This window comes from Erpetoichthys calabaricus, chromosome 12 (genome assembly GCF_900747795.2).
Source record: "Erpetoichthys calabaricus chromosome 12, fErpCal1.3, whole genome shotgun sequence".
Classification (NCBI taxonomy): domain Eukaryota; kingdom Metazoa; phylum Chordata; class Cladistia; order Polypteriformes; family Polypteridae; genus Erpetoichthys; species Erpetoichthys calabaricus.
The window spans coordinates 41,677,217-41,701,566 of NC_041405.2; the positions used below are offsets into that span (position 1 = coordinate 41,677,217).

The window sequence follows — 24,350 nt, forward strand, 5'->3', positions numbered from 1 at the left end:
TTAAGAATAAACAAAAATCGAAATAATTTAGGGTGGCACGATGGCGCAGTGGTTTGCTTCCCAGGTTCTCCCTGCATGTTCTCCAAGTGTCTGTGTGGGTTTCCTCCAGGTACTCCAGTTTCCTCCCACAGTCCAAAGACATGCAGGTTAGGTGCATTGCCGATCCTAAATTGTCCCTAGTGTGTGTTTGTTGTGTGGGTGTGTGCCCTGTGGTGGGCTGGCGGCCCTCCCAGGGATCTGTTCCTGCCTTGAGCCCTGTGTTGGCTGGGATTGGCTCCAGCAGAACCCCGTGACCATGTGTTATGATATAGTGAGTTGGATAATGACCGACTGAAATAAATTAATGTTTGTTTTTATTTCTGTCTTTTAATTTTATTCAAAAATTCAACATAAATATTGAAGAATGCAAAATAAATTATATACACCTCAGTATTATTTACATAATGTATGTATTAATTAAATCATTGAATAACAATAACTATCACAAATTCAGTTAAACAAATTATTTGTATATAATAATGTTTCATAGCAAGTAAATAAACAATACAGGACATAGTTATAAAATGTAATGGTAAACATGTATGAAACAAAAACCAAGAAGAACTGCATAAAAGAATAACCGCATGAAACATCAAAAAAAGGGAAAAAAACAGTTCCAGTTCCTCAGACACCTTATTATATCTGCAATAAAAACAATATTGATCCAATTTGATGTCTAAAATTGTACATCACCCACTTGTCAATCCTGTTTGTATTTGCCAAGCTCTTCATAACATCTAAAAGAGACAGAAAAATAACTTCAGTTATATAGAGTAAGTGTGCTTTTGAAAAAAACTAAACCATATACATATAGTGTCTCTTTCTTCCAGTTTAGTAATGCAAATAGCCAAAAAGCAAATTGCATTGCTACAAATCACTACATAAAGTCTTGTTCAAGATAAGACTGTGGTTTAGTCTAAAAATCACATTGCTTGTACATTGACAATTGCAAATCTGTCTGACTATAAACAAACAATAGAGACAAAATAGGAAATCCTAGAAATTTGATTATGTTCATCTGGACAAAGTTTTTAAGTGGGAGAAATATTTCGAGACTTATCCAAGTCTCTTCCTCAGTCTCAATTGACTGCAGGTTTCCCCAACCTTATAAACAGTACCTTTGCTTAATCACAGAGACTAGCACCATTGACAAAGGGCCAGTTGATCAGTGATATGCAAATTGTCCACTGATTAGTAGACGTGTGAACCATTCATAGAGGGTTGAGGAATGGCTGCAATCACAGCATTGTAAGATGGCGACAGATGTACCCTTAGGCCCCCTCCTCTGTTCAGAGATGGTCGTTCCTTTTTCACGTAAATGGCCTCCTTGATTCCTCTCTCAAACCAGCGCTCCTCCCTGTCCAGGATGTGCACCTCTTCATCTTTAAAGGAGTGACCACTATCTTGTAGATGTAAATAGACTGCGGAGTCCTGGCCTGACGAGGAAGCTCTTCTGTGTTGTGACATGCGCTTAGCCAGTGGCTGCTTGGTTTCCCCGATGTACAATTCACGGCACTCCTCCTGGCACTTAACTGCGTAAACTATGTTACTCTGTGAAATTTCCATCGTCAACGGGGGACATTTGAAAGTGGATGTGTACCGTAAACCCACACATACGGACCAGTATCTAAGGTTTGACTCTCACCATCCACTAGAGCACAAACTAGGTGTCATTAGGACTCTACAACACAGAGCTAACACCATTCCCACAGACTCAGAGGCCAGGGAAGCAGAAGAACACCACGTCAAAAAGGCCCTGAGTAAATGTGGATATCCCAGCTGGTCCTTTGTCAAAGCAGGGAGGACACCTAAAGAACGCTCCAAGCGATTCATGAGAGAGGAAGGACATCCACTGCCTAAGCGAAAACCCTTAGTGATCCCGTATGTGTCAGGAGTATCGGAACAGCTGAGGTGCATTTTCTCGAAACACCAGGTCTCAGTGGCTTTCAAACACCAAAACACGCTACGCCAAAGATTGGTCCATCCCAAGGATTGGGTCCCACGGCACAAACAGAGTAACATAGTTTACGCAGTTAAGTGCCAGGAGGAGTGCCGTGAATTGTACATCGGGGAAACCAAGCAGCCACTGGCTAAGTGCATGTCACAACACAGAAGAGCTTCCTTGTCAGGCCAGGACTCCGCAGTCTATTTACATCTACAGGATAGTGGTAACTCCTTTAAAGATGAAGAGGTGCACATCCTGGACAGGGAGGAGCGCTGGTTTGAGAGAGGAATCAAGGAGGCCATTTACGTGAAAAAGGAACAACCATCTCTGAACAGAGGAGGGGGCCTAAGGGTACATCTGTCGCCATCTTACAATGCTGTGATTGCAGCCATTCCTCAACCCTCTATGAATGGTTCACACGTCTACTAATCAGTGGACAATTTGCATATCACTGATCAACTGGCCCTTTGTCAATGGTGCTAGTCTCTGTGATTAAGCAAAGGTACTGTTTATAAGGTTGGGGAAACCTGCAGTCAATTGAGACTGAGGAAGAGACTTGGATAAGTCTCGAAATATTTCTCCCACTTAAAAACTTTGTCCAGATGAACAGAATCAAATTTCTAGGATTTCCTTACCTGGATTATTGAGCATGCATCGAGACAAAATAGGAAATGAATTAAGTCAGGTGTAGGCAACTCTCCTCCTGGAATGCAGATGACCTGTAGGATTTTGTTCTAATCTTCAAACACCACTTGTGGCTCTCTCCTATAATAGGGATCTAAGTTTCTTGTTATAGGTACAGAAAAGGGTGGGATAGGAAGTTTGGAATAAATGTTTGCATCTCTTTGACACTCTGTGATGTGGGTTGCCTAACCCTGATGTTTGATGGAAGTAATAAACAGCACAAAATACTATTTTCATAATTTCTTCTCTGGAAATTAGGCTTACTGAGTTTACTGTCTTAAATGGTAGGATTGCATCAATTCTATTTTATTTTCAGACTGAGTATTAGAAATTAATACTCACTTTTTGGGACTTTCTGATAAAAGCATTAAAAAATGCACATATGCACAAGGGAGAAACTGGTGACTCTGAAGATTTTTATACCTCCCACCACTAATCTGTACCGCTGCCCCGGGAGAACAACTAAACTCTGGGTTGCTGCGCAATTAAAAAACTGCTGGAGCAAAGCAGTTCGATATCGAAAATCTTCGGGGCAATGTAACCAAACGCTCTTCCTTTTATTCGACCCCTCACCACATGTCCTAGCTCAGCATTAAACTACATGCAATATCACAAATAAAGAAGAGGGAAGACATATACACATAGCCTATACTGTATATTTTACATATAGACAAAAAACAAACAAGTACATAACTTAGCAATCAAAACCACCTTTCCCGGTTTAGGAGTGAAATGTTCATGTTTAGGAGAAATCAGTTTTCCAAATAGGTTTACTGTCTTTACTGTTTATGGACAAAGAGAAAGACTCCCAGAATACGCCGGCCACCGAGCCGATAACAAAAAAGTTCAGTCCTACTGGTCCAAAGAATTGTCAGTGAAACCAAAAAAAGTCCATCTTCAGAGACGCGTCTCCCTGGTGTCGCTGAGCGAGCCAAAAAAAAACAAAAATTTTTTTTCCAGCAGGTGTATTTCTTTGCTCCACCACAAGATGTCTCTCTCTCCCCACTTCTTTTCTAGTTTTAAAGTCTACAGCACCAACTGTAATGTCCGTGTTACAACCTCCCCCTTAAAGTTGTATTTACAGTATGCACTTTTCCTGAAATGCACCTCAAGGAGCAGCAAACTGCCAACGGGACAATAGCACATGTGGCACCCGCTACAATGTAGCAGACTTAATGAAATTCTGATCAGTTCAGTTGTTAAAACCCAATACAGACTCACAGCTGAGCATGCAGAGAAGTTCATTTTAATTAAACAGAGCCTGCCACTTACATTTCCTAAAAGTCATAGTGTTTCCATACAATAGCAAATAATGACAATATTTTATGTCATCAATTCTTGTCTCTCATATTAGTTAATAGGTTTAGGTTTCATGTTCCGTGCCTCTATTGTTGAGGCGGCTGACCGGAGCTGTGGCCGTAAGGTAGTCGGTCCCTGTCGTGGCGGCAATCCCCGAACCCGTTGGTGGACACCGGCGGTGAAGGATGCCATCAAGCTGAAGAAGGAGTCCTACCGGTCCCTTTTGTCCTGTGGGACTCTGGAGGCAGCTGATAGGTACCGGCAGGCCAAGCGGAATGCGGCTTCGGTGGTTGCTGAGGCAAAAACTCGGGCATGGGAGGAGTTTGGGGAGGCCATGGAGAACGACTTTCGGACGGCTTCAAGGAGATTCTGGTCCACAGTCCAGTGTCTCAGGAGGGGGAAGCAATGCAGTGTCAACACTGTGTATGGTGGGGATGGTGCGCTGCTGACCTCGACTCGGGACGTTGAAGGTCGGTGGGGGGAGTACTTCGAAGACCTCCTCAATCCCACTAACATGCCTTCCAATGAGGAAGCAGAGCCTGGGGACTCGGAGGTGGGCTCCCCCATCTCTGGGACTGAGGTCACCGAGGTGGTCAAAAAACTCCTTGGTGGCAGGGCCCCGGGGGTGGATGAGATATGCCCGGAGTTCCTCAGGGCTTTGGATGTGGTAGGGCTGTCTTGGTTGACACGTCTCTGCAACATCGCATGGACATCAGGGACAGTGCCTCTGGATTGGCAGACTGGGGTGGTGGTCCCCCTCTTTAAGAAGGGGGACCGGAGGGTGTGTTCCAACTACAGAGGGATCACACTCCTCAGCCTCCCTGGAAAAGTCTATTCGGGGGTCCTGGAGAGGAGGGTCCATCGGACAGTCGAGCCTCGGATTCAGGAGGAACAGTGTGGTTTTCGTCCTGGTTGCGGAACAGTGGACCAGCTCTACACCCTTAGCAGGGTCCTGGAGGGTGCATGGGAGTTTGCCCAACCAGTCTACATGTGTTTTGTGGACTTGGAAAAGGCATTCGACTGTGTCCCTCGGGGAATTCTGTGGGGCGTACTCCGAGAGTATGGGGTACCGGACCCCCTAATAAGGACTGTTCGGTCCCTGTACAATCGGTGCCAGAGCTTGGTCCGCATTGCCGGCAGTAAGTCGAACCCGTTTCCAGTGAGAGTTGGACTCCGCCAGGGCCGCCCTTTGTCACCGATTGTGTTCATAACTTTTATGGACAGAATTTCTAGGCGCAGCCAGGGAGTTGAGGGGGTCCGGTTTGGTGGACTCAGGATTGGGTCACTGCTTTTTGCAGATGATGTTGTTCTGTTTGCTTCATCAGGCCGTGATCTTCAGCTCTCTCTGGATCAGTTCGCAGCCGAGTGTGAAGCGGCTGGGATGGGAATCAGCACCTCCAAATCCGAGACCATGGTCCTCAGCCGGAAAAGGGTGGAGTGCCCTCTCAGGGTTGGTAGCGAGATCCTGCCCCAAGTGGAGGAGTTCAAGTATCTCGGGGTCTTGTTCACGAGTGAGGGAAGAATGGAGCGTGAGATCGACAGGCGGATCGGTGCGGCATCTGCAGTAATGCGGGCTCTGCATCGGTCTGTCGTGGTGAAAAAGGAGCTGAGCCGCAAGGTGAAGCTCTCAATTTACCAGTCAATCTATGTTCCTACCCTCATCTATGGTCATGAGCTATGGGTAGTGACCGAAAGAACGAGATTGTGAATACAAGCGGCTGAAATGAGTTTCCTCCGCAGGGTGTCTGGGCTTTCCCTTAAAGATAGGGTGAGAAGCTCAGTCATCCGGGAGGGGCTCAGAGTAGAGCCGCTGCTCCTCCGCATCGAGAGGAGTCAGATGAGGTGGCTCGGGCATCTGATCAGGATGCATCCTGGACGCCTCCCTGGTGAGGTGTTCTGGGCACGTCTAACCGGGAGGAGGCCCCGGGGAAGACCCAGGACACGCTGGAGGGACTATGTCTCTCAGCTGGCCTGGGAACGCCTCGGGATTCTCCTGGAAGAGCTAGAAGAAGTGGCTGAGGAGAGGGAAGTCTGGGCATCTCTGCTCAAGCTGCTGCCCCCGCGACCCGACCTCGGATAAGCGGAAGAGGATGGATGGATGGATGGATGGATGGATGGATGGATGGATGGTCTATGGTGGCGAGGCAGAAATTGTGGCAATGTCCCAAATCCTTCCAGCTACTATCAGCATTTACTTCCAAGAACGTCCTCATGCCTCTCCTCGAGTTTACAATCCGGCCCAGCGTCTCTCCATATCCCTGCTCTTTAGCGGTCCTTTGGATCATGGGCATTACGAGGTTCTCATGCCTCTCAAATACACACGTGATAACCTTCTGGTGACATTTTTTGACGCTGTCGGTATGTGCACACAGGGTGCACACCCACTTGCTCGCCACACTAATGTGACGTCACCTGCCCACTCTTCTCTTCCTGAAAAACATTTAAAGACACACTCCCCTGAACACACGCATTCCACATAGGACTTTCAATGCACATTTTGTTCCAAAAGCTTCTGAGTGCAGAGATATCTGAACGCACATTTAAAAAAACAGAACACTAAACGAATTATGCAATGTGAACATTGCCAACAATGCTTCAAAACAACTTACGAACTCATTCCACTCTCACCTTCAATTGCACATTTTGTAACGAGGACTTCACAGTTGAGATGGATCTCCACAACCATATGCAAATCCATTCAACACACCGATTTGTATGCAAAATTTGCAACACACACTTTCACGCACACAAATACCTTACTAACCATCTCAAACACTGCTCCAAAACTTTCACGCGCCAGAAATCTCTCAAAACACATTTAAACACCCACTCCACTGAACAAACGCATTCCAAACAGATCTTCCAATGCACGATTTGTTCAAAAACGTTCCGAGTGCAGAGATATCTCAACATGCATTTAAAAATACACTCCACTGAATGAATTATGCAATGTGAACATTGCCAGCAATGCTTTGACACAACTCTTTCCAATTCCCTTCAGTGTCAACACAGCACTAAATCATTCATGCACAAACATCGCATTTAGTTTACTGGAGTGTAAAACTATCACATCTGCAACCTCACAAACTGTCCTTATTCCTCGGATATGCCTGACCCCGTCAGATTCAAATTTGCCTTTTACTTTTACCCGAAGACTATTTCCTGTTCGATTGGCATTTGCGATGACAATTAATAAGGCATAGGGACAAACTTTCAAAAAGATATGCCTGTATCTGCCAAAACCAGTCTTCACTCATGGACAATTATATGTTGCTTTCTCCAGAGTTCCATCTTTTCAGTCCCTTTCTGTTGTATCCTCAAACCCTCCCTTTTTAGACAACTGTGTCTTTCCAGAAGTTTTCAACCATCAATAAATAATTATGCGGCGTTTGTTATGCCGCAGGTTCACTATTGTGTTGTATTTTGCTCTCTACAGAGTTCCATCTTTTCATTCACTTACTGTTGTATTCTCAGACCAACCTGTTTTAGACAACTGTGTCTTTCTGGAAGTGTTTAGCATTCAATAAATAATTATGCATGAGATTGAGCATTAACAGGTCTGTGATGCACTTGGATGTCCCGTACTGCACGCGCTCTACACTGAATGGATCAACCGGGGCTTGCATTTGTTCCCCACGAAAGAGGAATTCCCAGGAAGTGCAGTTCATACGCTCACACTGATTACGTCCCTAATAATAATAAATAATAATTCATTACATTTATATAGCGCTTTTCTCAGTACTCAAAGCGCTAACCCGTTGTACACCAACCCGCTACTACCATGGTCGGGTGTCACAAAACACGGCGTCAATCCAGCTGTAAGCCGCATTGACTGTTCATTTGCCTTCCATGGCCACCGCTTCAAATGTATTTCATGGAAACAACACTTCTTTCAATGTTATACAGATTCCTGCATGAAGTAACTGCACACACGCTACACTGAATGGATCAACGTGTGTCTACCTGGCGCAGAGAGGCGTGGGTAAGCCGTTGAACCCCATTCGTGCTGCAAACTGGGGGGTTCCCAGTATACGCTCACACTGATTACGTCCCTGCCCTTTGTACACACCCCCTTCCCCCCCCCACCCCCTCGCTACTACTGTGCTCGGCTGACTTGGTGGATTATATATAGAAAAGCAACCAAAACCCCAAAGAACAATGAAAGGTCTACGTGACTCACAAGTGCATATGGATTGTGCAAAGCAGGATGTGCAGAAGTGACAGACCTCCTCATTGATCCCAGGCCAATAAAAGCGGAGCTTTATATGCAGGGGCATTGTGTATAATACTTAACTTTTGTTCCAAATTAAAATTCTGTCTATGCTTGAAAGGTAATGTAAGCCAGGTCACATGTCAAATTAATTTAAAAATCACATATCAACTTGAAACTCTGCATGTTTTCAAATGCTTTTAGCCACCCCTTGTTACCTACCGTCAGTAACCAAGTAGTCAGTTAGTTAGTCATTTTCCAACCCGCTATATCCTAACACAGGGTCACGGGGGTCTGCTGGAGCCAATCCCAGCTAACACAGCGCTCAAGGCAGGAACAAATCCCAGGCAGGGTGCTAGCCCACTGCAGGACACACACACCCAGCACACACTAAGGACAATTTAGGATCGCCAATGCACCTAACCAGCATGTCTTTGGACTGTGGGAGGAAACCGGAGCCCCTGGAGAAAACCCATGCAGACACGGGGAGAACATGCAAACTCCACGAAGGGAGGACCCGGGAAGCGAAGCCAGGTCTCCTTACTGCGAGGCAGCAGCGCTACCACTTCGCCACCGTGCTTCCCGCTTTATAAAAGTGCCCGTTTTAAATATTCATGACCTTATCACCGTATAAGTTTAGCTATATTCTCGAGTGCTGTGTTTACTTTCAAATCATGAGAGAACATCGAAAACAAAACTTCAGCGAATGTGAATTTGAGGTGTCATTGTCATTTTGAGGAGTTTAAGAAGTGACCAGCGGGGTCTGCAACACCAAAACACACTGTGTTAGTAAAATAAGGCACAGATAAAGGGTATCTTTTACAAATTTTTTTAAGGCCATGTCAATGAATACTGTAGTATGTCTTGTTCAAAGCAACTCTCACTTGCATGCTGCCAGTCCTTAAACAGATAGAGATATAACCTGTTACAGTTCTGATTGCAGGGTTGTTCACTGTTGTAGATTTAGCTTAAGAGAGATTATTTCAGCTTCAATATGTTATATTCATTACTTCCATCGTTTACACACATCATAGCTGCTCATATTGGCAAAACAGGTAATCAGCACTGCAGCAATTAAAATAGCAGTGTCCACGGCTGCGCCTTATGCTTGCCTGTACAAACAGCATTGTAGCACTCTTTGCAAATCTCCATCACATATCAGACATACGCTTTGACAAAATATTTAAAAACAAAAGAAATGAAGAAAATAAATAACAGAAAATGCACCAACTTTCAAATTAGTTAACTAACTTGCACCTGAGTACTATGCAATCCATACATTCCCTAAGTTTTTAAAATAAGAAAGTGCTTATTTTGCAACAACTAAAATACATATGTCACAGGTGTCTGGTCACACTTATATGTAATCTAACTTAGACACCATTAAAATATCCGACTACGCCACCCAGTTTTATTAAGAGACTGGGAACTCTTGAAATTTACCAATAATAGCACACAGGTTTCTTTAAATTGGGCGGTGAGTAAACACACAATGAAAGACACAACAGTAATTTTAGAAAAAAGCAACAGTAAGTTCTATTACACAAAACAATATAAGGTACATTAAAAAGATGAACGAACATAACAAAAACTAAACATATCAGGAATCAATTTCCCTTTTTTTAAAAAAGGAAAATACACAGTCCACCCTCTAAAAGTCCGTTAAAAAAAGAATTGGAGGATACAACCTTTAGTGGTGCAGAGTCCAGTTTGTGCACTGTGTTACCCCAACACTTAATTGCTCAACTGTCCATGGATGCACTCTGTTCCCCGGCAGAAGTTGTGTCAAATTGTTGAATCCCTGTCAGCGTCTCTTCATTGTTCCTTTTTCTTCCACTCTGGGCTCCTTGTGTGGCTGGAACCTAGGCACGCCTCATTCCTCGTCTGTCAGCTTCGCTTGGTCCTCTCATGCAGCTTCCCTCTTTCGCTGGTCCCACAACTGGCGTCTCCTTGTGGAGCGGTCTCTTCCTCCCTGGAAGTAAATGTTGCCGTCCTTGTGCCTCACGTCGTGCCAGCCAGGTACCCTTGTCTGCCTGCAAGCCCCTGTGCTCTGTCCGAGTGCCTTGGCAGCGTTTTCTGTGGACTCCCCCGCCTTCTGCTGCCAGGAGTTTTTATCTAATTCAGTCCCTGCCATTATCAGTTCTGGACAATCAGATTAAACAATGGTACATCTGCATTTCCTGGGTTTAACAATTAATGACAACACAAGTTAAAAAAAGGAATTGTTACCAATCATGAAAAAGTAAAGATATGCTGATTAGAAACCAATATTTCCAAGTCAGGTAAATACAGACATCCTCCAAGGAAGCAGCAGTTCTGTTATCACACGTGGTATTGTTTGTAAATCTCAACCAGCCATAAACTTCAAAGTGGTGACTCCTTTGCATTACAGCAAATAAATACATCCTGCAGACAGCCTTTTAACTTCTCACCCCCCAGTCCCAACAATGGGTGCCTAATGGAACCACCCAGTGCACAAAAAAAATGTAAAAGTGTCCCCCTCTGACACATAGACAAACATAAAAACACACTTTCTGTCATTTAAATATTGTTAATGCTATTTGTCGCATTTTTTCTGATGATGACAGCTAACGGTAGATGTCCTAGAGCCATTTTCTTGGTGTTACATGCTGAACTGGAACTATATATTACAGAGACTATCATGCAGAAATCAATCCCTGTTCCATTATAGGTTTAGAACAACTGGATTTATAAAATGGATGCATTCTGTTCATTTTATTTTCCTGGCACCTGAGTCATTAAAATGCAGGCATCAAAAAGGTCTGCGTAGGACTTCTAGATGGTCAAACCTTTTCTAACTCTAACCAAACTCTATGCCAATTTCAGGTTTTATAATTCTTGATTTTTGCCTAACAAATGGCTTATACATGCAACCGACTGTAAGCAAATTTATACATGAGGTCCCAGGTGTGTTTGATGACTTAGTTACTAAATTTGAAAGCTGGCACTTTTTGTTTTTAATTCTTAATCAAATAATCAGTTCTCATATTATTGTTAATTAAATGCAAAGTCTTTCTCTCCCAAACTTTGGTCTGCCTGGCAGATGGACCATTATCCAGTACACCATAGGCTCACCCACCTGCATATATCCCGATATTACCCCTTAACAGGAATGGCTGGATGGTGTTGAAGAGATTGGAGAAATCAAAAAACACAATCTTTGGAGTGCTGTGAAAATAAATCCTCCACTTGAATCTTTGTCCAAAATACAAACAGCATTGGGTTTTCAGGTGGTCTACCGCAAGTGGACTCATACATTCCTGACCTTCTTCTTAAATGTCTTCATGTTGTGACACGTAAGTGCTACTGGTCTGTTAGATAATTCTGTAAGGCTCCCATTTTTTTTTCCTTTTTGTCGAGTATTTGACTGTTACAGTATACATATTTTCAAGATAAATGTAGCACACTCATTATAAAAAACAAAATAATACAATTGACAAACACATAGACACGTTAATTAAGTATTATGATAACTGCTCACATGGTGGATTCAGACCCCTTCATTTTTTTCACATTTTGCTATGTTGCAGCCCTGTGCTGAAATCATTTAAATTACTTTGTTCCATACATCAAACAGCACTTAATACCACAGAATGACAAAGCAAAAAAAGGATTTTAGAAATTTTTGCAAATTCATTAAAAATAAAAAAAAATTGAACTATCACATTGACACAAGTATTCAAGCACTTTACTCAGTAATTTGTTCAAATACCTGTGAAACCCGTGGCAGTGACTAAAGTCTGGAATCTTCTTGAGTATGATACAACAAGTTTCAGACACCTGTATTTGGTAATTTTCTGCTATTCTTCTCTGCAAACCTATTTAAGCTCTGTCAGGAGGACATTGGTCAAGAGCTACTTTCAGGTTTCTCCAGAAATGTTTGATTGGATTCAAGTCCAGGCTCTGGGTTGGCAATTCAAGGATATTCCCGGAGTTCTCCCTAAGCCACTTATGTGTCATCTTTACTTTGTTCTTATGGTCGTTGTCCTCTTAGAAAGTGAATTATTGGCCCAGTCTGAGGCCCAGAGAACTCCGATGAAGGTTTTCTTTAAGGATATCTGTGAACTTTGCTTTATTCAGTTTCACTCAGCCCTCTCTAGTCTAATAGTTCCTATCACTGAAAAACAATAGAATGATGCCATCACCACAATACTTCAACGTTGAAATGGTGTTGCATGGGTTTCTTCATACATGATGCTAATCTTGCTTCAATCAGGCATCCATGTGTCTTTTACTGAGGAGAAGCTTCTGTCTGGCTATTCTGTTATAAATCATGGATCAGTGGAGTGTTGCAGTGATGTTTATCCTTCTGGAAGTTTCCCCCAACTCCACACAGGTTCTCTGGAGATCAATCAGAATGACCATGGGGTTCTTAAACAACCCCTTGTTCTATAGTCCCCTCACAATTGCTCAGGTCTATGAGTAGAGTTGTTGTTGTTCCAGACAAAATCCATTTAAGAATTATGAAAGCAACTGAACTCTTGGGAAATCCGCAGGTATTTTGTAGCATTCCCCATATCTGTGCCCCAACATAATCGTGTCTTTGCATGTTATTCCTTTGACCTTGGCTTGGCTTTTGCTCTGATACACATTGTCAACTTTGGGACCTTATAGAGAGGGGAGTGTGCATTTCCTAATCATGTCAATTGAACTGATGACAGATGAACTCCTAACAAGGTATAGAAACATCTCAGTGATGACCCAAATTGCAAGAGTCATAACATAAGGTCTGAATACTTCTATCAATGTGATGTTTCAGCTATTCATTCTTAATAAATTTTCAAAAACTTCTAAACTTTATTCTGGGCTATTAAGTGCTGTGTGATGTGGGGAAAATGAATTTTCATGATATCAGCATTAGGCTACAACATTGGAAAATATGAAAGAAGATAATGGGGTCTGAATACATTCTAAATATCGACATAGAATACAGAATGCAAGACGCACAAGATAGACAAAGATATAACACAGAAGAGGCAGGCTTATTTTTAGCTTTTACAGGTTTTATAGATTTTCTTGATTTTACTTTTGGAATTTTAGTGTGACATCACAGTCCACTTGTAAATGCTCTAATGCATTGGTTTGGGTGATTTAAAAAGCTTGTTGAAGACAGATGTTTACCTAACACAGTCATGAGCTTGTTATACAGTTACAATCAAATATGAGAAAGCAGGTCTTTAGGTGGACATTTACTAGCTATTTTGAATTCTAAATTATCTTGGCAAAGATAAGTTTTATGATATCAAGCTGTAGCTGCGTTTTCCCAAAGTTTCCAAAATTCAGCAGCTCCAACTTAAAAAATGGGATTCAACAAAAGCCTGACGCACAGAAATAATTCCACAGACAAAATATCTTCGTTTTTAAAAGTTTAGTTAAGTTTGAAAGTAAAACAGTTCACACAAAAAAGAAAATTAAAAATAGCAAAAAAGGAAAAATTATAATAAGAAAAAATTTAGTTCTAAGCTTAATCTTGTTACATCTTAAATCGTTACTAGTCACTTATAATACCATTTCAAAACGTTTCTGAACCATTTCAAAGCGGTCAGAAAACTGAATGCTTATCCCATTTCTAACTTGAAAATGGGTCTTTCAAGTCCCTGTTTACTGGGACCTGCTCTAAGCACAACTAAACCTAATATCACACTGTTTCTCAATTATAGCAAGAAGATTCTATCTCTTACTAACTTATAGGGGGGAAAAAGACTTTACCATTGTCTATGACTATAGAAGAAATTATATTCTATTCAAATAAAGCAAACATTAATATGAGTTTAACTCAAAACTTTAAGTTTCTAAAATTGGCTCTTACACAAGCCTTTATAGATGATGTCTGACTCTGAGTGGAGTTACTTGTTGTTGCTCCAGGTTCAATAGGGTAACTCTGCTTGCATTGGAGTAAGGAGTAAGCTGTATGGACCAAGTTAGGGTAATTCCACATCAGGCCAGGGGGTAATGGGGTGCGCTAAACCTTCTTCTGTTGTCTCTGCAGACCAGACACGAGAAAACCTGTCTGACTCATCCCCTAAGATGTCACTTCCAGGTCTGGCGCATTGGGGACTTATTATGGGCTCCCGAGTATAGGGACTGCTCCAAAGGACCCCAGAAAACGAAAACCTTTTGAGAAAGGTGGGAGTGCCCCGGGTTGGCAGGTGAGAAATATAATGGCTTGGACATACAATTCTACCAAGGCAACAAAAGGACAGGCAGTAAAATTATGGGCTAAGGTGATAAAGTAGTTAAAACCACATAAAAATACTACCCATCAAATAGCGGAGCAGGTAGCCTGTGCCTTGCTGCTCCGTGCTCGGCCCAGTAAAATCGTCCAGCTGGACTGGGGACATATCAATATGATCTCCTTAGTGGAAATGATAGATCATCTAAGAGCAGAAACCTGATTGGGAAATCCAGAACGGAACTCATGTGAACCCAGCTGTGCTTGCATCCCTAACATTGAGTCTCATTACTACAATGCAAGGCATGCTCTGGTGGAACCTGATGCACGGTGAAGGGCTCCAGGAAGCGACAAAGGGGTCTTCGGATTAATATGGAGATAGGGGCATTTTGCGCTTGCTACTCCTCTGGCCTTTGCACATATGGGAAAAGCACTGGTTAATGGTCATAAGGTCCATTATAACATTTCTATTGTTACTCGCCATTTAGTGGATAAAAGTGGATAAAAGATAAGACCTGTCTAACCTGTATACGCAGGGATGTCCGATATTATAGATCCGCCACATGTTACATCTGCCACAACCGCGTTTTAAAAAAGTTGGTGGTGGCGGTGATGAAAAATCTTCCATTCCCTGTGATACTAGGAGGAGACTGGTCGGATATTAATCACAGTATAACACTCACTGCTCCCACACAAACACTAGGTCTAGTCTAGTCATGAACGCAGAGCCAGCATCCTCATATTCCTCCATGCTGTGTACACAGCCGGAAGAGAGACGGCGTTCGGCCTATAACAATGATGTGAAGACACCCGGGACATTGCAGCATGATACGACGTCATCAAGCGCTGTGCCGACCCAGGATGAAACCCCACCCCTTGAGGTCGAATGCAACCCTCTCACATGTCTGCAGTTTCAATTAAATAACAACTGTGGCAAAACATGAGGGAGAGGTGCGGTCACTGTTGTTAGTACCACGGACTTACCGGCGTCAAGTCTGTGAACTAGCTCATATCCACCTCCTGGGAGCCCATCTGTGCCCCAAGAAAACACTACGGTTTGACATCCATAGCAGAGCAACGGGCACTCAGCAGGCTCCTATCAATTATGGAGAATCCACTACATCCATTAAACAGTGTCATCTCCAGACAGAGGAGCAGTTTCAGCGACAGACTGCTGTCAATGTCCTGCTCCACTGACAGACTGAGAAGATCATTCCTCCCCCAAACTATGCAACTCTTCAATTCCACCAGAGGGGGTAAACGTTGAACATTATTCAAGTTATTGTCTGTTTTTTACTTGCATTTTTTATTACTCTTTAATTTAATATTTTTTGCTGCTGGAGTATGTGAATTTCCCCCTGGGATTAATAAAGTTATCTATCTATCTATCTATCTATCTATCTATCTATCTATCTATCTATCTATCTATCTATCTATCTATCTATCTATCTATCTATCTATCTATCTATCTATCTATCTATCTATCTATCTATCTAGAGTGAATTAAGCTCCAATTTTTTTGGCCTGGAATTAATGAGGAAGTCAGCCGATTTTGCATGTCCTGTCCAGAATGACAATTGCGACAGATTCCTAGGAGGGACTGTGCTCCTCTAGTTCCACTACCCTTAATTGATGTCCCATTTGAGAGAATCAGGGTTGACCTGATGGGACCCCTAGAGCCCTCGGCAAGGAGGCATAAATATATCATGGTCCTGGTAAATTATGTTACCTGATATCTTGAAGCTGTTCCGTTGAGCTCAACAACATCAAAAGCTATTGCGCTGGAATTGGTAGGGGTCTTTGCACGAGTTGGCATCACTAAAGAAATCCTGACGGATCAAGGGGCGCATTTTACTTCTGAGATGTTCGGGGAATTGGCCAAATTACTGAAAATAAAACATTTAAAGACCTTGGTATATCATCCTTAAACTGATGGACTAGTCGAGAGGTTAAATCAAATTCTCAAACAGATGCTATGCAGGTAGTCAATGAGGATGGAAGGAACTGGGATCAGCTCCTCCCCCTCATCTTTTTTGCATATTGGAAAGTCCCACAAGCCTCTAACAGGGTTCTCACCCTTTGAATTATTATATGGACGGCAACCCCGAGGTATATTGGACATCTTAAAAGAGGGTTGGGAGAAGGAGGCTCTCCTTTCCATAAATATACTTGAATATATCACCTAATTAGATGATAGATTTACCAGAATTAGACTAATTCTAAAATCTCACATGGAAAAAGCGCAAGCAGCCCAAGTCCATTGTAATAATTGTAGTACATCTATTTGGGAGTTCCGCTTGGGAGATCGCGCCATGGTTTTAGTTCCTACCTCGCATTCAAAATTACTGGCACATTGGCAGGGCCCATATGAAGTTAAGGCGAGGAAGGGGCTGGTCGAATATTTGGTTAACACTAGAATTATCAAAGCCTATGAAAAAACTCGTAAATCCGGCCCACCTTAAATCCCTTCGCACCACTCCGTCAGCATCTTTTGTCTTGTAAATATGCCGATCAAGACAAGCAGCAAGCAGCCTACTATTCCATCCCCCCACCGCCGCAGAACGGGCACAAAATTCTCCCAGCTCCAGCCTTGATTGATTATCTAGGAGTGAAGTGCTGGAGTGTTAGAATGGAAATAGATTGTTATTTGGAACACATGCATCTCATGTGTGTTCCGCTTCTACAATAATCTGTGTAAACACATTGTTAAAACAGAAACGTTTTTCATATTTTAGTAATAAATTACAAAATGTAACCATAAACTGTGTCATGTGTAAAGCCTGAAGTGCAAAGATCAAATAAATACTTTCACAAAAGGTTCAATGAGGATACAACATGTGGTGCAGTGGTAAGAATTGCTGACTTCAAGATCAAGAGTCCCCCGGTTCGATCCTGACTGACTCGTATATTTACCATTTTGAGTAGTGAGCTGATCTTACTGTTAACATTATACAATGAAAACATACATTTAATTTGCGACTGTAACAGCCGGTGTAAATGTATTTTTTTCACTTTTATAAAAAAGCTGACACACAAACGATAGTAAATCTGCCTTATTCCTATCTCATTGTCACGTGATTTTTTTTATTGTTTTATTGAGTGTTCTTGCTTACGCTGAATTAGTATGCTCCTTATGGTCCATGATGTCAAAGCCACACTGACAAAAAACAGAGACACAAGTATGTATATATGATATTTGGAATTATTCATTTTATGACCTGTATAGTACATTTCGGAAAACATTGTGGCACTGATGTAACATTATTCATATTATTCATATTCATTTGCATACCATCTTGCGGTTGTAATCAGTAACTACGTAGTTTTTTTTTTAAGATCTTTCCCAATCCACATTGTATTACGGTCATTAATGGAAGCCGGTCTTCTTATTAATCCAAATAAATGTAACTTTGGATTAGTCGAAGCCAAATATTTAGGGTACCTAATGGGCCAGGGTATAGTGAGACCACAGTGTTCCAAAATAAATGCCATATTGAATTGGCCCTGTTCGATGACCAAGAGACAGGTTCAGGACTTTCTCGGCTTAGCAGGTTACTATCGTTGGTTCGTACCTCATTTTTCTGAGATAGAGACACCATTGACACATATCACAAAGAAGGGGAAAACAGATCACATGGTATGGGATAATACGACAGAAGCTGAATTCAGTGACCTAAAACTGGCCCTTACGTCAACTCCAATATTGAAAGCATCTGACTTTTCTACACCTTTCATCCTTCAGATGGACACTTCGGAGACACAGGTCTTGGAGTCGTGCTGAGCCAAAGTGTTGACGGGGTGGAACTGGTGAGTCGGAAAATGCTGGACCAGGAAACCAGGTATGCGGCAGTGGAGTAGGAAGCTTCAGCGATTAAATGGGTGATTACTAAGCTGAGGTAGTACCTCTTGGGTCGTGAGTTCACTCTAGTGACAGACCATGCACCTTTACAGTGGATGGCCTTGCACAAAGATTCAAACCCACACGTCATGAGGTGGTTTTTAGACCTACAGCCGTATAAGTTTTCGGCCATTTATCGCAGAGGTGTACTGCAGGCCAATGCCCTTTCCTGATCCGATAGGTCTGGGCTGAAGGGGGGGCCATGTCACACACGTGCGAGTAGGAGGAAGCTGTATGGACCAAGTGAGGGTAATTCCACACCAGGCCAGGGGGTAGCAGGGTGCGCTAAACCTTCTTCTGTTGTCACTACAGTCCAGATGTGGGAAAACCTGTCTGACTCATCCCGAAGACGTCACTTATGGTTCTGGGGCCTAGGAGAATGTCACTTCCGGCTATGATGTTAGAAGGAGGTCACTTCCAGTTCCTGTATATCACTTCCAGTCTTGGCATTTAAAGCCTCCTTCTGAACAACCAGTAATTTGTTCTTATTTGGACTCCATCAAAGACACATCAGTCTTATTTTGAAAACCCATTGCAGCCAGGGATAATACATGGGTGGCTGCCCCAAAACGTTTTGAGTGTGTCGAGTCTGATCTTTATTTTTATCTTTGCTATGTGGTCCTTTGACAATGTTGTGGTTTTTATCCTACACAGCTCACTGTTAGGCACTTTGCTTTGTCCTCTACAACTTCATAGGGAAAAGCATGACTCTTTTTGTCACAAGAATTTGGGCGCTGAAATTCCATTCTTGAAATAATGCTGCTTCTCAGTCCTTTCAGACTGGCCACAGTCCTGGTACAGAGCTTGGCATGGAAGAGCGGATCTTAGAATTAATAAAGTGCTTCCAGCTCAATGGGATGCACCCATATTAGAGTAAAAGGAAAGGGTGTAATCTTCCAATTACAGATAAAATGCCTGCTTATGGGTTCGTTATTTTGTCCTCCAACAGTGCCAGGCAGAGTTCAATTTAATGTTACATTGTATGTTTGTCCACCTTTTTGTCAGATAGAGTCTATGCTGACATATCAGCTCAGCTCTGTTTCAAGCTGATCAAAATGTTGGTAGAACTGCACTTTATCTGTTCACTTTAGTGATCACACTGGACTACAGTTGGTGGTTCAGCTGGCTTTCTGATTCTTTGTTAAATCTGCTGTCTTAACAAATCTTTTGTGCCATGGAAAGCCCAGCGAAATGGTCAATGCCCACTTTTTCCCACAGTAGTCTTGTTTCGTTATCTTGTGATAGCCCAGCTGCACTCTGCTGAATATAGAATAAAGGCTTATGTAGATTGTTGTCTAAGCCTAAATCTCTGAATTATGTTTCCACCTTCTCCCTATTTGCTTTCATTGATTATTAGCAAATTAACCCTGTCAGTGCAGAAAACATGCTTGTCTGAAGTGAGGAGAGTAGGGATGTCAAAAACAAATCATTCATATGATTGTTCAAGTTTGACTCCTAAAAATGAATAGAAAACAGTTAACAGCAATTATGAGTCTTTAAATTTCCCCTTTAACTGCATTAACAGTTAATTATTGTAAATTTTATTTTCATAGATCTGGGCGATGTTTCCTTCAGATTCAGAGTGAAATTTTTTCCCCCAGACCCAGGACAACTACAAAAGGAATTAACAAGGTTAGTACCTAATTTTGCTTAGGGTTCAGAGTCATGAGGTAAACTGTATAACATCAAAAACACATTTTGTTAAAGAAACATATTGACACATTTGTATTTTTAGAGGTTAAAGTGTAAAACAAACTTTATTTCTAGTATATTAGAATGCATCATATGACATATTTATTGTCTTCTCTGAGAACTACAATTTTGATAGGATGGATCTTGGACAAGGTGCATTAGCAGAATAACCAGACAGGAAGATATCCAAATATAAGTCCTATGAGAATTCTGTTTGTACAGATGAAATACTTGACCAGAACTGGAATACCATGGCATGAGGTGTGAGGTAGTGTGAAGGTTGCAGTGATGATTTAGGCGCAAGTAAATTTAATTTGGAAAGCCCAGATCATGGTTGGACATGGAAAAGATTGCATGAAAGTATGAAATGTGCAATTTGTATTCCTTCTCACAACATTGGTTCTAGAAATAGTCATCTTGATTAGACGTGACCCTTTACCTACTCTTCTGGAATAATTTACTATTTAGTTGCATTAGAACATTACAACAATCTAGATGAGAACAAGTCATTTAGCCCAACAAATCTTGCCAGTCCTATCCACTTATTTCTACTAAAACACCAACAAATCTACTTCTGAAAGTCTTAGTGTGTACCACACTACAGTAATCCCTCGCTATATCGCGCTTCGCCCTTCGCGGCTTCACTCCATCGCGGATTTTATATGTAAGCATATTTAAATATATATCGCGGATTTTTCGCTGCTTCGCGGGTTTTTGAGGACAATGGGTCTTTTAATTTCTGGTACATGCTTCCTCAGTTGGTTTGCCCAGTTGATTTCATACAAGGGACGCTATTGGCAGATGGCTGAGAAGCTACCCAACTTACTTTTCTTTCTCTCTCTCTTGCGCTGACTATCTGTGATCCTGACGTAGGGGATGTAAGCAGGGGGGCTGTTCACACACCTAGACGATACGGACGCTCGTCTAAAAATGCTGAAAGATTATCTTCACTTTGCTACCTTCTGTGTGCAGCTTTTAGGTATGCTGCACGGTGCTTCGCATACTTAAAAGCTCAAAGGGCACGTATTGATTTTTTTATCTGTCTCCTCTCTCTCTGTCTCTTCCTGCTCCTGACGGAGGGGGTGTGAGCTGCCGCCTTCAACAGCTTTGTGCCGCGGTGCTTCGCATACTTAAAAGCAAACAGCCCTATTGATTTATTTGCTCCTTTGAAGAGGAAGATATGTTTGCATTCTTTTAATTGTGAGACTGAACTGTCATCTCTGTCTTGTCATGGAGCACAGTTTAAACTTTTGAAAAAGAGACAAATGTTTGTTTGCAATGTTTGAATAACGTTCCTGTCTCTCTACAACCTCCTGTGTTTCTGCGCAAATCTGTGACCCAAGCATGACATTCTAAAAATAACCATATAAACATATGGTTTCTACTTCGCGGATTTTCTTATTTCGCGGGTGGCTCTGGAACGCAACCCCCGCGATGGAGGAGGGATTACTGTACTTGGTAACTTATTCCAGGTGTCTATGATTCCCTGTGTAAAGAAAAACTTCCTAATCTTTGTGTGAAATTTACCCTTAACAAGTTTTCAACTGTGTCCCTGTGTTCTTCATGAGCTTATTTTAAAATATTAGTCTTGATCCACTGTATTAATTCCTTTCATAATTTTAAACACTTCAATCATGTCTCCTCTTAATTTTCTTTTGCTTAAACTGAAAAGGCTCAGCACTTTTTACCCTTCTTCATAATTCATCCCCTGTAGCCCTAGAATAAGCCTAGTCTCTCTTCTCTGGACTCTTTTTACAGCTGTCATGTTCCTTTTTGTAGCCTGGAGACCAAAACTACACACAGTACTCCAGATGAGACCTCACCAGTGTGTTACAAAGCTTGAGCATAACCTCCTTGGATTTGAAATCTACACATCATATTATATAACCTAACATTCTGTTAGCCTTCTTAATGGCATCTGAACACTGTTTGGCAGTTGATAGGGTCAGGCCTCCTAAATCCTTCTGATAAGGTTGTACTTTTGATTTTCAGACCTCCCGTTGTGTATTCAAACCTAAAATTTTTACTTACGTGTAATATTTTACATTTTCTGACATTAAGTTCATATCTATATAATATCTGCCACAAATCTGCCCAAGCCTGCATGCTCTCCAAGTCCATCTGTAATGATTCAACAAATTCCTGATTATATGCCAACTCACCTAGCTTGGTATAATCTGCAAATTTAACCAGCTTCTTACTTATATTCCTATCCAAATGTTGTATATATATTAAAATAGCAGCAGCCCTAGCACTGACCACTGTGGAACACCACTCATAACATCAGGAACCTTCTGATAAGGTTCCTCACACCATAACCCCCTGCTTCCTGTGCCTGTGCCAATTTTTCACCCATCCACAAACATCACTCTGAATTTCCACTTCTTTTAGTTTGATGCTCAACCTCTCATGTGGCTTTCTGAACATGTTCTGGGGGTGGTGGCACATGTAACTGCAAATAGGAAAAGTCTTAGTTGAAAGGATGAATTGGTATTAGTCTTCTCTTCTAGTAATGGGCAAACTATAAATAGAAATTCAAATACAGCTGCTGCTGACAAAGTTTTTTTCATTAAAAGAAATCAATGCATTTAGTGATCAAATTATAGTAGTTTGAGATAACAGGGTTTTTGTGTTAAAACCATGCTGACAAAAAGATAATAAGAGATGTCAACTGATTTTACTTGGATGTTCAATGCATGAAGACAACATTAAAATAACAAGCGTTAAAAACTTTGGATGAAATTATGGAATTTTTTTATTTTGTATTCATATTACCCACGTTTATGTAATGTTTCAGGGGTGGCTGAGCAGTTAAACGTATATTCCTTTGGAATTGGAATGTTCTGTGGATAAATGGAATATACACAAAACTGATTTTCTGCTACATCTAGGAATTAGAAGCAGCACTAAAGTGGTAACTGCAGTGTTTATAAATCTATCAGACTAAGTGGCCAGCAGATGGGACATTGGAAAACACAGTAGAAATAGGCAAGAGTCAATACAGAAATAAGCAGAAATTATTCAGTAAGCACAAAGGCAAAATCAGAAACCACACAACAATAATAACATCATGTGTCTGAAAGTGCTAGCCAGGGGGGTATTTTTTGTACGTCGCTTAAATCATCTGAGATCAGGTGCCTCATCTTGGATAAGTTAATGCCGGTGACACTCATCCGGGATAGGTCGGTTTTCCAAACGCAGCGGTGTAGTAGATTAGTCGAGCTGGATTTAATCATACGAGATGAATGCGCGCGCTCGCGCTGAGTGAAAAGCCCATATATATCGAGTCTAGAAAACATGATCAGCAAGTCTTTGATAGGCTGTAACAAAATGACAAAAGAACGGCCGCATTTTTTTCACACACGCGGCGCAAGACCTTTTATTCGAAAGACATGAAGAATTTCAAGATTTAATATGCACAAGGGGTAACACTGCAAAAGCAGCCCAGACCAGAAAAGACGGCTGGCAAAAAGTGGCAGACAAATGAAATGCATGTGCATTGTACTTACTGAATGCAGCGTTTCATTTCCTATGTGTCAGATTAATTATTATTTAATATGTCATAATTCCAGATCAAACGTGAGCACAAGGAGAACATGGGAACAGGTTAAAGTGAAGTACAAGAATATACTTCAAACTGGTAAATATTGGTATATAACTATTTAAAGAATTGTTGACATAAAGAATCATATATAATATAAAAAACATTAATTTTAAAGCTAATAAGAAGGCAGACAAGCAAAAAACAGGTGGAGGTCCATGTGGTCCAGACCAAACCCCTGCAGAAGATTTGGCTCTCCAGCAAAATGCCCATCGCCCTGTTTCTGATGGCATTCCAGTGGGAAGCTCCTCCTCAGAACCAGTGGCAGGATGCAGTGGTCACTTCATTTCAGGTAAAGGATGGTCATTGCATATATTTGCCCTCCATGTGTGCCATAGGTATGTTCCATATAGCCCTCTTTTTTGTTGGGTCAGTTGCAGGGAATGTCATATCCCTTGAACCTGTGTCTGACCAAGGAGATATTGACGAAGGTCAAATATTTGATGAAGACACTGTGTCTGATTATTCATCAGGAGGAGAGGTACATTTTCCAAATAATGTTTGATCAAACTCCACTCTGATCAGTCCCATGTGCCCCAATCACATTTGGAAATCCTGGTAATGAGAATGTTAGGCTGATTGTGAGATTCTTCATGGAACTGTGGGTGTTTTAGCCTGTGTATTACCTACTTGCAATGGCATGAAACGCCTCTTTTATTGTCTGCACATGCAGGTGTCCAGGAAACACTATGAAAACCCGAAGGAAATATTTCAGAGCCAAACAGACTTAACGAATTGCCTGGCAAACTGCACTTTTAGTTAGATATTCTGCATCGCCTACAGTATATA

General features: G+C 41.7%; 2 protein-coding genes across 3 annotated transcripts in view; one reads left to right on the forward strand and one right to left on the reverse strand.

Moving 5' to 3' along the window:
• LOC127529743 (craniofacial development protein 2-like) overlaps positions 1 to 24,350 on the reverse strand; it is a 928,907-nt gene that overhangs the window by 630,223 nt on the left and 274,334 nt on the right. The gene's annotated exons all lie outside the window — the stretch shown is intronic.
• The window catches only part of LOC114662104 (FERM domain-containing protein 7), a 250,094-nt gene that overhangs the window by 116,246 nt on the left and 109,498 nt on the right, over positions 1 to 24,350 (forward strand). For both annotated transcript variants that reach the window (XM_051934369.1, XM_051934368.1), the window contains one exon: positions 19,822 to 19,900. In XM_051934369.1, coding sequence (XP_051790329.1) covers positions 19,822 to 19,900 — 79 coding nt within the window. The remainder of the gene's footprint in view (positions 1 to 19,821; positions 19,901 to 24,350) is intronic.